Genomic DNA, 15,321 nt, shown 5'->3' with positions numbered 1-15,321 from the left:
CTTTCATCTTCCTGGCCTTTCTGCTGTTTCTCTGGCTGGTTTAGCCTCCCTAAACTCCCAATAACCCCGTAGGCTGTTGTGCCATCAGGGGTGTAGCACAGAACTCCGGGCCCTAGAAATCAGTCTCTGTGGGGTCCCTCCGGGCTCCGAGTCGGTGATCCCCCCACTAGGACACCCTGGTCCGATAGCTCATTAAAGTTTCACTTTTGTGTGATGTTCCTCTCTCCTTTACTATCCATCTTGCGCTGATTTACAGGACATGTTAAAGCTATTATGGGGTGTTTGGCTGCGGTGTATTTGACGTTTCTAACTGTCTATGAGCCGCCATTTTCATTAATCCCGCCCTCCTCGGCCCCAGTGGAGCCGGTTTAGTGAAGGCCTACCTGTACTTTGATTTACTTGCGTATTTATTTATTTTACCCAGACTAGTCCTCCTAATTTTAAAATAAATATGAACAGGCTGGTGATCACTTCACGAAATACCCGGCGGTAATCGGGGCCTCCGTTAGCTAAACAAATGAATAAATCCGACCAGGAGAACGTCACCAGTTAGACATGCCAACTGCATCACACGCGGTCTTCGAACACAACTCCGGGCAGCATCACGGCGGACGGCCGCTTGAACGACACGGAGCCCCCACCCAAACACCGAACGCTAACCTGCCACACGCCGCCGCTTCTTCGCTTTGACTTCGTTCACCTCTGAAATTGAGCGCCAACTACTCTTGAAGCGCGCCGATCTCCCGTCAGCCTCCGCGCACTCCCGTTGTCTGCTGGGAATTGAAGTCTTCTCGGTAGCGCAGTCACAGGATTAGACCAATCTCTGCTCGTTTAGTGACTGACTGACTGACGTAACTACAGCAACACCGATGAGTGGACCTCCGACGCCTCAGTGGGTGACGTTTTCTCTGACGAAGAGGTTCCCAAACTCAGTCCTGTGGACCTCGTGTGACTGCAGGCTTTTGGTCCAGCCAGCTCCACGATCGATGGAAATAACGCATCTCATTTGATTAGCTGGCCGCCTTTTGTCTGCCGGTATTCTGCATTCGGACAGGCACGGAGATCTGATCTTTACCTTTATAAGACATTTAGGATATTTTTCTGTATGCTCTGTTTTTCCTGTCGTTATGCACTTTTTCCGTGTAGTTTGCTGCTCTCATGGTATCCTTAAAAAAGACAATAAGAAAACGAGCAGAGCCGCCACCAGGCAGACGACACCGAATAACAAACGGCGTCCGACCCCCTAATTAGGAAACAAAACGGATCAAATAACCGGAATGTCTGGATGAAGCAAAACGAAAATATTGTTAAAGAGAAAAAAAAAAGACATCATCCGCATATATCTGCTTAACACGTTATTAAAATGTACCGAACTTCTAAACACATAAACTCGGAAATGAGCCTTCACTTAATGCGGCACGGGGTCCACTGCTTTAGCCCCCTTATCCAGCCTAGAGATGAATGAAATGGCTGCCTATCTCAGTAGCACTGGCAGAGGTGCCAGTCCATCACAATGAACATTTATTTGGAACTAGCAAAATACCCGCGCTTGGCAGCGGCGAAGTACTGCCTTCAAATTTTTATTAAGAAGAAAAGTAAACCTTTTTAAACTGAGGTACAATATACCAATAATTATTTAATTAAGGATCTCTTTGTATGCCACATTGTGAGTTCGGCCCTCCGGCTGTAATCTGACCAAGCTGTGCGCTGAGTTTACTCTGAGCATGTAACGTACAGTCGGCCATGTGAACAGCAATCTTGTCTCAAATCTCACAGCTTGGATTGCTGCTGTCGTAATCGGTTTGAGTTTCATGGTTTGTTTCAATGACGACAGTATTTGTAGGACTTGTGTTGAAGTGACATTCGGCGTCTGTCAAGCGTTGTAAGTATACAACCAGTTTCATCGATAAAATCACATCCAGCTTTGGAGAGTTTAGACATTCATAAACATCAAAGTGTCCACCACTGAAATCGTCACCTGTCAGTCTCACCTAAACCACCCACATCAATCACTTGCAACGAGTGCAGAATGGAGCTGCTAGAATCCTAACTAGGAAAAGAAAATCCGAACACATCTCTCCAGTTCTGATGTCACTACACTGGTCACCTGTGTCATTCAGGATTGACTTTAAAATTCTGCTTATGGTTTATAAAGCCTTAAATAATCTGCCCCATCTTATATATCGGAATGTCTGACACCTTATATTCCAAATCGTAACCTCAGATCCTCAAATGAGTGTCTCCTTAGAATTCCAAGAACAAAACTTAAAAGAAGTGGTGAGGCGGGCAGGCGGCCTTCTGCTGTTATGCACCTCAAATCTGGAATAGCCTGTCAATAGGAATTCACCAGGCTGACACAGTAGAGCAGTTTAAAACACTGCTGAGAACACATTACTGTAACATGGCCTTCTCGTAACTTCACTTTAACTTAATCCTGATACTCTGTATGTTCAGTTCATCATAATAAATAATCATGGTGGCTCTAAAATCCATACTAACCCCTACTCTCTCTTCTGTTTCTTTTTCCTGGTGGCCTGCGCCACCACCACCTACTTAAAGCTTCAGGATGCACCAACATTGATGGACTGAAAGCCAGAAGTCTACGTGACCATCATCATCATCATCATCAGGTCCTTCCATGAAAACCCTAAACACAAAGACGACTGTTTGACTAATGTTAGGTAGATTGCCCAGAGGGGACTGGTCAGGGGGTCTCGTGGTCTGGAACTCCTACAGATTTTATTTTTTTCTCCAGCCTTTGTAGTTTTTTTTTGTTTTTTCTGTCCCCCCTGGCCATCGGACCTTACTCTTATTCTATGTTAATTAATGTTGACTTGTGTTTATTTTTTATTGTGTCTTCTATTTTTCTATTCTTCATTTTGTAAAGCACTTTGAGCGACATGTTTTTGTATGAATATGTGCTCTATAAATAAATGTTGTTTGATTGATTGAATCTAAGATGTTTAAGAGGCACTGGCAGTTGTCCAAAGGTGTAAAATATTTGGCCATTTTGGTAAACTTGAAAGCGACAACCGAACAATTCAGCGGCAGCCATCAACTCACATGCAGATCCATAAGTGAAGGCCTTAAGCATTTCACTCTTCTAGTGCTCCTGTGTAGTCTGATTATCTCCTGTACGTCATCAGTCCACACCTTGAACCTGTCCAGTCATTCAATACATAAGACACAATGGATATCAAGAGTGAGCCTGATATGGCCGTGCAATATGTAACACAGAGAATGGAAAAGGCAGGTGCCATCTCTGGGCATGGAAACCACGCGGTAAGTGACAGTTCTTTGATCGATGGTGATCACCTCAATAGAAATGTTAATGGGGGTACGGTTGGAATGATAAAGGAAATGGGGACCTTAACAATGTAAAGTAAGTCTAAAATACCTGCACAATAACTATAATCGTAATAAACGAACAATAAAACAGCCGTGGATTAAATAAAAAGGCTGTAGTTATCAGCAGGGAGACGTGAATCCCGTGGCGAAGCAAGGAAGGGAATGAAGAGACCGGAGTGACGGACGGCCTTATATAGGCAGGCAGCCCACAACGTGGGAGGTGTTAAGATGGGGACCCAACGCCGCCTCACACGGTGACCGAGCTGCAGGCTATGGACGTATATATGTACGTAAGTAGGATTCAGTTAGCGTTGGGAACCCGCGTACCAAATTTCTTGAAGATGGGCCCATAAGTAACAAAGACTGTTGAAAAGTTCAATATGGCAGCCGACAGTGGCATCATACCAACGAAATAAGTACGTTCATCGGTTTCGGTTGGCACAGGGAAGCCGCCTACCCAATGTTGTGAAGATGGGGCCATGAATAAGAAAGTTCAACATGGCGGATGTTATCGACCGTTATGACCGTTACGTGTAAAATTTCAAAATGAAACCTGCTTGACTTTTGTAAGTAAGTTGTAAGGAATGAGCTGCCAAATGCCAGCCTTCTACCTACACAGGAATTTGGAGAATTAGTGATGAGTAAGTGAGTCAGTCAGTGAGGGCTTTGCCATTTATTAGTATAGATACTGAGCTAAACTGGTGACCCTAAATGCAACCCAGACTGGGACAGGCAAGGAGAACCACCATGGAGCGTGTGAGAGCAATCAACATGGACTTAGGGTTTGAACCACCAGGGCTGCACTGAGGGTCCACAACAGAAACCAGCAAGGTGCCACTGCTCCTCGGGCAGGTGTGCCAGCTAATTGACGGTCACTTCATGCGTAATGCAGGTGCAGGTCCAGTCACAACCACAGGGGGCAGCACCAGCCCTTCAGCCAACATTCATTTGTCGATTGCCCCTTATGGGATGCCACCGGTGCAATTAATGAGAAGTTCTCCACAAGACCCGCCAGGTCATGTCAGCAGCTTTGAGTGGCTCTGTAGTGGAAGTGAGGGCCACCAAAAGATGATGTGGGCTGCTGGACCAAGGATGGCGGGAGACCAGGCTTCTTTGCACTCTGGCCAGCCTGAAGAGGCAGGGGTTCCACTTTAGGGCAACTGCAATGGACGGGGCCTAAACAGGGGGCACACGTGACCTCTGCGGACCACTACATGACTGGGGCCCAGCCACTGTGCCAACAGAAGGCCTTTAACAAGCTACATGTTATCTGAAAACTCCCACCACACTTAGACCCTGAGTGCCCCCCCCAAAACACATCTCCTACTCCCAAAGTGCGACACCACAGCTGAATCAGGATTAGAAACTCCAAGTTCCATCCATCCAATATGGAGCAAAAAAGCCCATCCATGGTTTATAGCTCCTTTCTGACACGTTGCTTTGGTTTCCATAGTTTGGGCAAACTGAGGAAGCCAGCAGCTTGATGGGCATGAAAAGGGGCTTTGTATTAAGATGGCAAATAACAACTGCCCCCCAACCAAAAGGCAAAGAACGGGCACCAGCCGCTCAGGCGAGTGTCCACTTCAATCTAAAAAAAAAAAAAAAACTAATCAAATGGGTCACCGACCACCATGAGCATCCGTGGATCGACATCAGGGGGCTAGCAGAACGAAACACTGGGGTACACAAACAGGGCCGTCTTAACACATGGGCACACTGGGCAGGTGCCAGGGGGCCCCATGCTAATCTCTGAATGTTGTGTAGGTAGGGGTCCAGTGCGCTGCGCTGCTCTGCCCGGGGGCCTAGAATGCTGTTAAGACGGCCCTGGACCCAAACTGGGACATCAACGGCCTTCATTATAGAAGATAAAGAACGGGCTCAGCCGAGGAGGGCAGTGGCCTCTTCTTTTGGTTTGGCTTTTCCTTGACTGGTCGATTAAGTCTTTAGATCTTTCATGGATCGATCAAACTCTAAAGGCACCAACAGGCTTTGCGTTTCTCAGAAAAGTCCGAGCAGAGCGAAGCGGGCATGCGTGACGTCACGGACATTGCGAGTTTCGAGTGGACAATGCTGCCATCTAGTGGCTGACGTTTGAATGCGCAGGACAAATGAAAGCCAAGCCGAGCGTTTACCTCAATGTTTTGAGTTCATCGGTCCTTACCTACCCAGGAGGCCATCTCAGAGTTTTACAACGTCGTCTTTGTGCCCCCTTTGCATGCCAGCCAGGCCACAGCGCTTAAGCTTTCTTACAAAAGGTCGACTCCTGTACAAATACAGGGCGCCACCTGCTGGCAACCAAAGGGCACCTGTAGTCACGTGGAGACCGAATGACGGACCCGGGGTGTCCCTTCACACAACTTGAAACACTCGCAGCGTCGCCGTCCTCGGCTTTTGAACCCTCGAGGCTTGTGTGTGCAGTCTGCACGGTCTCCCGGTGCCCTCCTCGTTGCTCACATTAAAAAGGTCCAGCGATGAAATAAAAAGACAAAAGGCACCCTCGAGTGATTTTTACGTTTTGTTTTTACTTAAAATAAATCTGTCGTCGGGTACAATAGCCACGTGAGAATTAAATATTTTTCAAATCCCTCTCCCCTCACCTCATTTACACTTAAGTAAGAGTTCATGCAGGAAATCCGGTCCTGTCCCGGGAGATGCACCTCAGACCTGAAACACAAAGGCCATGCGGGGCAGGGAGGGAGTCTTAACATCTGATCAAACCCTTTCAAAAAGGGGGGCCCCCGACTAGAGGACGTGGCACTGCCCACGTAACCCTGAAGAAAAAGGACAAAAGGCAAAATGTGCCTCATAGCGGTGTGACAAAAACCAGTGTGACGGTGACACCCGCACTCCAGGATATATGGGGGGGTTAAGTGTGGACAGCCATCCCCGAAAGGCACATGAGATCCCAGGTATGAGTGGGAGACCCCACTATCAGTTCATTAAGATATATTAAAAAAAAAAAACAAAACAAAAAAAATCCAAATTCCTAACCGGGAAGGGGCAGCAGCACTGAATCCAATATGGCGCCCTGAAGACGGCGCTGCTCTCCTTCATCCGATTCCATCTTCACTCTAAACTTAGTTAGCAAAGGAAAACGTCCGACAGCCCAGTCACCTTCTACCTTCAAATACAAAGGAAATCATCAGCCGTCGAAATGAGGCTTCAGGTGGGCCGGGGGGCATGGGGGCCCACTCTCCTCCCACAGCCACAAGATGGCCACCAGGACCAAATTTTGGGGTGCCAAGTCACCCTTGGAGGCGGAGGCTGGTGGTCCGTAAGGCGCCCCTCCCCACTCCACAATGCACACACACACACACACACACACACACACACACGTCAAAGCCCACGGACTTGGCATTAAAAGGTGGTCCGCTTGGGCGATGTAAGTGAACGCTGACGGCGAGGTGTCCATGCAGCGCGGCCGTTAAATCTCATCCCGTCTGCTCCGCCGCGTTCTCTTTGGCGAGTTCACTTTTCTCCGTGTTTTTCTTTTGAAAGTTTGGTACAATACATAAAAAAATAACTTTGCAATACTGTATTATTATTATTAATTTTTTTTTTCCTTAAACCAAATATTCCAGTTGTCCTCCAAGGAAGGTACTGAGTGTCAATATTTCATCATCAGTATCACAGGGGTACTGAAAAAGGCAAAAACGAGAGGGAGGAGGAAGAGGAGGAAGAGGAGGAGGCCGCGTCGTCAATTCTGCTCGTCGCCCAGGATCTCCTTGACAAACGAGGCCACGTCGCTCTCCTTGGCATCGTGGATCTTGAAGAAGGGGTGGTCCTGTGCAAAGAGGGGAAAACAAACCCAAATCAGCAAAGAGCCGTCTCCTGGGGGCACCTCGGTGGTCTACTGCCAAAACGAAAAGGAGCCAGTGGAGAGTGGATGGGCCGCTCGAAGGAGAAGACCACCACCGGCTGCTGGGCCATTTTGTATTAACGCACGATGAGGTGAAACCTGAAAACGTTTAACACGACAACTTCACAATGACCCGACTTGGGGACACCCACCTGAAAGGAGCCACCCACCCATCTGGCCTGGTCATCGTCCCCACAGCATCCCAAAAGGGGCAGTGGGGCTGGAGGGAAACCCGAGGAATAGCAACAGGAATTTGAAGATCAGGGGTCCCACAGCACACAGGAGTGTACACCAAAGAAAGGGGCAACGGAAAACGGCAATGAGACGGGACCTCAACAGGAAGGTGCAAGAGGCACTGGGGGGCTGTCGTTCTGGCCGAGTCTGAGGAAAGGGGTCTTTAATACTGCCCAGGTCAGGTGGGTCATCAGGGGACTTTGGTACGACGCGAGCCCCTTGTGTGAAGTGAAGACTGTTCAGGAGTTCATGGGAAGGCAAAGGACAACCCAGGGGGGAGATTCGAGCCTCAAGGTGCACCATTACAGCTATGAAGAGTGTGGCCCTCCATCTTCACCGCCGACTCTCCAAACCACCAACCCATTTGTAAGATGGCACCAAGTGCTTGTGGCCAGCCAATCAGCACACTTTAGCACTTAAGCCCCACCCACCCACAACAGCTCCTGGATTAATGAAAAGTAACAAACGCTGGAGGAGGAGCTTAAAAAAAAAACACAATTGCTAGGAACTACAAAAGGGCGACGCCCTGCCAAGTGAAAAGTCCCAGAGTTCCAGCACTCGGCGCGTTTCTAATGATGTCTGAAGGGTCAACGTGATGGACCGGGGGTCTGTGACGGTGAGGCAGTGCGACGTGTAATTATACGAGGACCACGGGCCCCCCAGACGGATGGACACACACACACCCCGCACTCGGCGGACGTACCATGAGCTCAAGGTAGTTCATTCGTTCAGCTGGGTTCTTTTTCAGACTGGAAAACAAAATGAAAGGAAAGAAAAGTGGAATTTATTACACAAATCGTCACTTCGACTCACCAGCACATGATGTCACAGAAAAGAATACGGTGTCACCTCAGGGACATGAGAGAGAGGACGTATCGAGTTTGATAGTTAGGGTCACATACATCAAGAGGGCCCACCAGTCACTGCTGAGTTTACTGGCAGCGGGTCACATGACCTCCATGACCTCCAACCCAATGACTGTCCACGATTCATCATGGAGGGTCGTCGTCCATCCCAACCAACCCAATCGCCACCAAGGCCACAAAACGACAAAAAGTCCAAGAAACCCTCCAGACTCGGCTTAGTGCCAGGGCAGCGAATGACCCAGGGGGTCCAGGTCCCCAGTCTGGACAGGACAAACGGGGGCTCGTTGGGAGTCTGCAGAGGGCACAAGAAGAGCTGAGACACATGGAGGCTGTGTGTCCCCTTCTGCCGTTGGCAGGACAGGGGGCTTGTGACCCAAATGCCAAGTGTCCATGTCCCACCACTGTCATCTCTGGGCTACCACCTCACTGCTGCCCACATCGGGTGGCATTTATCATAGCTGAAACGGGCACCAGGGACGGTAATGTGGACATTTATATGGCCTCATGAAACCCACCAAAGCCCTGCAGCGGTCAGTCTGTGCTCAGGGGCTCAGCGTTCAAGTTGGCACAGACCTGCCATGAAGCCCTGCCAGTGGTGCAAACTTCCCAACTGTTCTGCTGCCATCTTCTGTCGTGTCGGAGCGGACTGGACCCGCTTGTGAGGGGTTAATGTGCTGGGATGGGATGATTTACGTTGAAAATCCCTTGGGCACCAAGTAGAGTTGTGAAAATCTTCACCCGCACACCAACACGAGACCTGCCTGCTGCTGCCGCCATTTCTTGGGCCAGGCCAGTCATGCCATGCGACACCCCACTTAAACGTCTCAACTCTCACTTTGCAGGTCAGATGAGGGGTAAAAACAGGTAATGCCAGCCTTGGCACCAGCATTCACAACGGCCAAACGTGACGCTCAGAGCGGCGGCTCGGAGGGAATGCCATACCACTGGGCAGTGAAGTCCACAAACTCCTTCGAGAATCGGTCTGCAGGTAGCTGAGGGGACGGCTCCTCGACGACTTGCTTCAGCTGCTGGAAAGGGGTCCCCCAAGACTCGTAGGGGAAGCGGAGGATCGCCAGTTCAATCTGAAAGGCCAAGGAGACAAGCTGGGTTAAGTCAAAGGCCCTCGCCAAAGGACAGCAGTGGCACCCAAGTGACAGAGCCACCCTGCTCGGTGACACATGTGCCCTGGTCAAATAGGTGTCTGCTGGCAGAGTAACAGAGACCAGTGCCTGCTGCTCTACATCAAGAGAGACCCAGGAAGTGATGTGCCAAATTCATGGGGCCTCATTTCATGTCACACATCCAGCTCTGTGGCTTTGTGACACTGCTGGCTTCAACTGTCCCACTTAGCCACCGATGCTCACTTTAAAGTAAGGACCCCCTTCTGCAAGGAACAAACACCTTTTTGCCTTGTGGTCTGCCCACCTGGCCTGATTGGCTGCGAAACACAGAGACGGTGGGACATCCACGGAGCCGGGATGTTCGGGTGGGATTTTACATCCTCCCAATGAAAGCGGCCACACGCCCAGCAGACCTCCAAAGAGTGACGTGCTTAGACAGCTGTGGGGGAGCCACTGTGGGGGTACCGATCAGCTAGTAATGCCATTCAGGGCCCTGGACAGTGCTGGGCATTTTGGGACATCAGGAAGCGAGTGGCGAGTCACAACACCCACCGCCATATCTACGGGCTTCTGTATGGCGATAACCAAATGGTGGGCGCATCGGGTGATCACCCGCCATTACTGCAGGGGTCTTCTAATTCTAAGATAAATTCAAGGCAAATGGGACACAAGAGAAGCCCCCCCCCGATCAATTTAATATAATGGCTTTGGTTGGGACGCCTTGAAGGTGTCAAGAAGTCAACGCCAACAGATAAAACCTCAAATCCTCAGCTGCACTTTAGGGGATCAGCACAGCAGCAAAGGCTCAGGCCTCACCGAGGGCAGCCACACCCGAGCACAGCACAACACAGAAGAGCAGCACCCCCTGTGCCACCACCCTTCACCACACCATACGGGCACAAGGCTTTACCAGGGTGATTCCCAGGCTCCAGACGTCTGATTTGACGTTGTATCCTTTCTGGCTCAACTCGGGGTTTATCCTCTCCGGCTGCAAACACAAAGAGAGAGAAAGAAATTCAGAGAGCTGGAAACCGAGGCCTACCTGCCATCTTCACGCTCCTTCACTTCTACTGGGGGGTCCATCGAGCACACAAAGCCACCAATTAACAGATGCAGAGCTGCAGGGGATTTCGTGGCAGGGTAACTAAAGTTGGCACGAGCGCGGGCCGAGGAGTGTACCAAGTGCTGCAGGGATGGGCACCACCCACCACAAGCAGACCTGCAATTAGGTGGCTTTAAGAATGTCACAGTCACCAGTGAGCTGGGCCACAAACACACCAGCATCCCACCTTCCCGTCTGTGTCACCTCACGGCCTCCCGTGGACCGACTCTGTCCAGATGTGGCACACTCGCACTTCAAGGAGGTTCCTCCAAACTGAGTGCTCCGTACACAGCGAGGAAATTTGGAAAACTCCCACCTAAAAGCACAAGCCCATCCATTTGAAAACTTCGGAGCGAGCCTGGCTAATAATAATAAGATGATGATAGCCTAGCTGGGCACATGGGTGGAGCCAGCGTGCTCAACTTTAGGGACCCTCAGATGGGATGGAGGAGTTCAAGGGGCTGGGTGGCCTGTCTCTGTCCCAACTGTCCAGATGTTCATCCACACCACTTGTGCACACGAGTCACTTGTCCTGCTGTGGAGTGACGTCCTGCCAGGTCAGTTATGTACCAGAAAAGTGAAAAAAGCCCCTCAACTTATCCCAAATGAGCAAAACTGGACAGGCGTGCCACCCTGCGTGTGGCTCGGTGACGGTTCACACTAAGAGGACACGTCAGCCTGGCTCTCCACTGGGTGGCACACCTTGCAGAATACAAACACACAGCCCACCATGGCACCTTAATCAATGCCAACTTGACATCCCTAAAGTCGGACTCTGCTTTCTGTGAGGGCACTTAAGCTTGTCTAACTAAAGTCGTGTGAAAAAGTAAGTACCCCCCCTGAAAGGTTTGTTTTCTCTTGAAACATATGTGGCCATGTCAAGGTCTGACCTTCATTTTAACAGCGTCTACAGATAAAGGGGGTATCACTGAGGTTGATGAACGTTGGGCTCTGCCAGCCGTCAGGCTTGCCCAGGAGTCTCCGACACCAACTGGGACAAAGAGGTTCCCACTCCTCCATGCCAAATTCCTTCAGCTGGGGGACGTTTGAGGGGTCTCTTGGGTGCTCAGCCCATTTCAAATCCCCCCACAGCAGACCATTCCGGACAGGTCCATTTCCTTATTACTTATTATTTTTATTATCTTATTATTATTTGACCGATGCCACTTTTAACATTTCTTTTGTTTCACTAATTGGTGTGCAGGCAGGTGAGGCGACTCGCTCAGGGCCACATTGGTGTCAGAAGTGGGATTTGAACCTGCGACCCCAGGGTCTGAAGTCCAGACCCTAACTGCTGCAACAAACTGCCCACCTGGTATGTTGCGGGTCACTGTCATGTTGCAGGGCCACTTTCAGCTGAGTGCCAGTCTTCTGACAGGTGGTCTCACATTACATCAATGATTCTAGGATGGTGAGCTGACCAGGACCCCAAACCAGCACACTTTACAGTTGCCATCAGGTCCTCCTGGTCAAATGCCACCTTTGGCTCTCAAACATGTCTTCTGGTCCTGTGGCCAGACAACTTGATCTTCAGTCCATGAACAGGAAGGCAAAAGATGAGGAAAACTTGAGTCATGCCACGATGTTCCCTCCGCCTGGCACACAGTGTCTTCGTGATGGCCGACTTGTACACCCTGGCATCAACATAAACCACCTGGAGGCCCTGTGACGAACTGCTGGGCTCCTTTGAGGCAGGGTGGCATGTTGTGTTTGATCTCCTCCTAAGCCACCATCTTCTGGACGCTGGGTTAGCACCTCTCCACTTTCGTTCCCAGACTCCTCCTTGCTCGACCTGCCCAGAACACACACTTCAGCCCCACGGAACCGAGGAAACCAACCATCATGGAGTACCATCTGGCGTAAATGGGGGTTTGGGGGCTTGGCTCCCTTATTCCACATTTCTGTTTATTTGAAGATTCCAAAGGACCACAAAGGGCAAGTGTGAGAGGACATTTGCTGAACTCCATCACCGACTTGGGTGAATAATCAGAACCTGGCATGTCGCACCCGCTGAATGCCCACATGGTGTGAAGTGGCTGGCGACGGCACCTGCATGTGGCATCAGGCTTCTGGGCAGACTCCTCTCACGAGTTGCCCGCATTCGTTTATACCTGCACCTCCGTCCCTCCCCCCTTCCTTTAATGGCAGCTTCTTCTGCAGCTAAGGCGAGGTTAGCTTGTCGTGTGCTTGACTGGCTGCAGTGGTGGCTAATCCTGGTGAGCCCGAGTATCTTGTCACACTCAGTTCTGCGGATTGCAGTGCAGACCACCCTGTGTAATTCACTTTAATTTGGGTAGCAAATGCTTCTGCCTGCCCTTTAAGGAACCAAAGACAGGAGGGCGCTAACAGGACTGGCTGCCAGGCACAAGGACCAAAGTAAACTAAAGTGGACGTCAGCATGGACACTGGAGATGGCTTTAAATGTCAGCTGACGATTTAGGAGCCTCCTGTGTGGGGGGAGTTCCCCCCCCTTAAGAGACGAGAATTGCTCACCGCCATGTAGGGTTTGCAGCCAGCGTCCATCGTTTTCGCCACGGAGTCCACCAAGTACCCGCTAATCCCAAAATCACACATCTTCACGTGTCCTTCATTGTTGATGAGAACATTCGATGGCTTTACATCTGTAATGGAGGAAGCAAATCAAGAATGGCAGTTATGGAGGAACACGTGGGCAGCCCATCTTCTAACTGGACTATTCAGATGGGGGGCCTACACTCCGCAGAACTGGCAGGGAGAGCCGAGACCCTCGCAGGGGGATGAATAAAGCACAGGGTTTTATGATGCGATAAGGGTCTGGCTCATGGCATCTCCGTGCCAGTAGGGTGGGCATTAGTAGTGCCAACATGCCTGCGCGGCCAAGTGCACAAAAAGGTGTTCATGATGGAGAACAATGAAGTAAATGGTTTACATGTACCCCAATGTCACATATCCAGGCCAACAGGACAGCTTGGTGCATTATGGGGGAATACGTCAGATAAAATTAAATCAATAAATAAAAGCACTTTGAGATGCGAGTGTAAATAAATAAATAAATGGGTCACAGGCTGCTTGTTTGTCAAATTCCTCCAAACACAACGTGACACACGGCTGGCATCATGTAAAACTGGCACTTTTTCAGGCGTCAAAGCTGTGGGGGCGGGCTCTGGCGAGTGCCGCGTTTTGATTGGCGAGTCGTCCACCTTTTCTGGACTCCAAGCTGGGGCTCCGCACAACGGCAAGGCCCAGAATTCCTGTGCGAGGCAGCAGCTGTAATTGTGTTAAAAACTCAACCAAAGCCGCCATTAGGAGGGTCTGCTGTGAATGTGGCATCGGAGGCCAATTAAAACACAGCACTCGCTAGAGCCCGCCCACTCAGCTCTGAAGAGTGACGGTTTGTGGCGTCAGTGATGAATTAAAAGTAAGGAAATCCATAGAGCAGTAAGCTACACAAAATGTACGTATTAACTGTTTGTACTCATTTTATGTTATTATTGGTTTACTGCTATATATACACAAATTAATAAAAAGTAGTGTATGTTTATTTGGCCCACAATACTCCATACTCCGTGGAGCTCATGACCCAGATAGGGCAGACGAGCCGACCTGCTGACCTGCACTTACACGTCACAGCCAGCAGGCGGCAGCACTTACCCCGATGGATCACCGACAGCTTGCTGTGCAGATGCTCCAAGGCCTTGACAATCTGCAACAAAACAAAAGGCGAGAGGGACGCTCTTCACAAACCGCCTGACTTGTCACACGGCGCTTAGAATTAAACTTCAAGACTCGGCACTTTCGACCACACCTATGCAGGTTTAACATCTCGCCCAACAGCCTGCGGGGTTACACTCTCCTAATCATACCTCAGGCTGACTGCCAAAATGGCAAGTGAAACACACCGGTGGGGCATCCTGAAGCTTCTAACCTGTCTGCCCGCCACCTCGCCAGAACAGCAAATCCGGACTTACCGAGACGGCCATTTTTCCTAAAATGTCTTCTGGGATGATCTTCCCCTTTTCGATCACTTTTTTGTAGAATTTGTCAAGCGACGTGTCCATCAGCTCCATGCAGATCCACACGTCCCCCTGTCAGAGACAGAATGCAAAGGCTTAACGTCAAGCGGGTCCGGACATTTTCAGGACTTTCCATGTCAACAGCCACAGAGTTATTACAGAGTCTGAGGTGAAAGGGAAAAGCGCCATAAACCGGCAACTACAATGAAGCATAAAGAATGTTAGCACAATGAAAAAGTGTCACAATGTCACATGGTGTCACAGTCCGATGACCCGAGGGTCTGGATGTCGGTCGTCTCGGCATTTACCTTTGTGACACGTGCAGGCAGTGGAGAAGGCAGCTATAGATTAAGGACCCCTACCATGTGGTGTTCAGGGCTCCAGCCATCGTCACTGGCGTTACCTTGACAACAGCTGCTGAAAGCAGAAGCTAAATGGAAGAGGGGCACAGGAGCTGGACACCCAGAGTGGGCACTGCCAAGGAGCTGGTGAGACACTGGAGAATGAGGGGCGCTTGGGTCTGATTGCATGGGACTTTACCAGACGGGTGACACGGAGCTGCACTTTGGGCGTTTGTAGATGTTGGGGCAGCAAGGACACAGGAGTGAGAGGACGACCGAAATCATCAATATGTAAATAAAAACTTATTAGTACTCTTTATTATTACAATTATTACTATTATTAATACTATTACAATTATTACTAATATTACTAATACTATTATTACAATTATTATTATTACTATTATTATTATTAATACTATTACTAGTACTATTATTACAATTATTACTTTTTTTAT

At 49.7% G+C, this 15,321-nt stretch overlaps 1 protein-coding gene across 3 annotated transcripts in view; it reads right to left on the bottom strand.

Annotated features, from left to right (window-relative positions):
• Positions 1 to 5,850: 5,850 nt before the first annotated feature.
• map2k6 (mitogen-activated protein kinase kinase 6) overlaps positions 5,851 to 15,321 on the bottom strand; it is a 45,346-nt gene continuing 35,875 nt past the window's right edge. For all 3 annotated transcript variants that reach the window (XM_039776287.1, XM_039776288.1, XM_039776289.1), the window contains 7 exons: positions 14,478 to 14,594; positions 14,161 to 14,212; positions 13,024 to 13,151; positions 10,339 to 10,416; positions 9,250 to 9,389; positions 8,145 to 8,190; positions 5,851 to 7,132 (listed from right to left, as the gene is read on the bottom strand). In XM_039776287.1, the coding sequence (XP_039632221.1) occupies positions 7,046 to 7,132; positions 8,145 to 8,190; positions 9,250 to 9,389; positions 10,339 to 10,416; positions 13,024 to 13,151; positions 14,161 to 14,212; positions 14,478 to 14,594 (648 nt within the window). In that variant the 3' untranslated portion in view covers positions 5,851 to 7,045. The remainder of the gene's footprint in view (positions 7,133 to 8,144; positions 8,191 to 9,249; positions 9,390 to 10,338; positions 10,417 to 13,023; positions 13,152 to 14,160; positions 14,213 to 14,477; positions 14,595 to 15,321) is intronic.

The sequence above is a fragment of the Polypterus senegalus genome, chromosome 13, assembly GCF_016835505.1.
Source record: "Polypterus senegalus isolate Bchr_013 chromosome 13, ASM1683550v1, whole genome shotgun sequence".
In the NCBI taxonomy this organism is placed as follows: domain Eukaryota; kingdom Metazoa; phylum Chordata; class Cladistia; order Polypteriformes; family Polypteridae; genus Polypterus; species Polypterus senegalus.
This window is presented reverse-complemented; position numbering and strand designations above follow the sequence as displayed.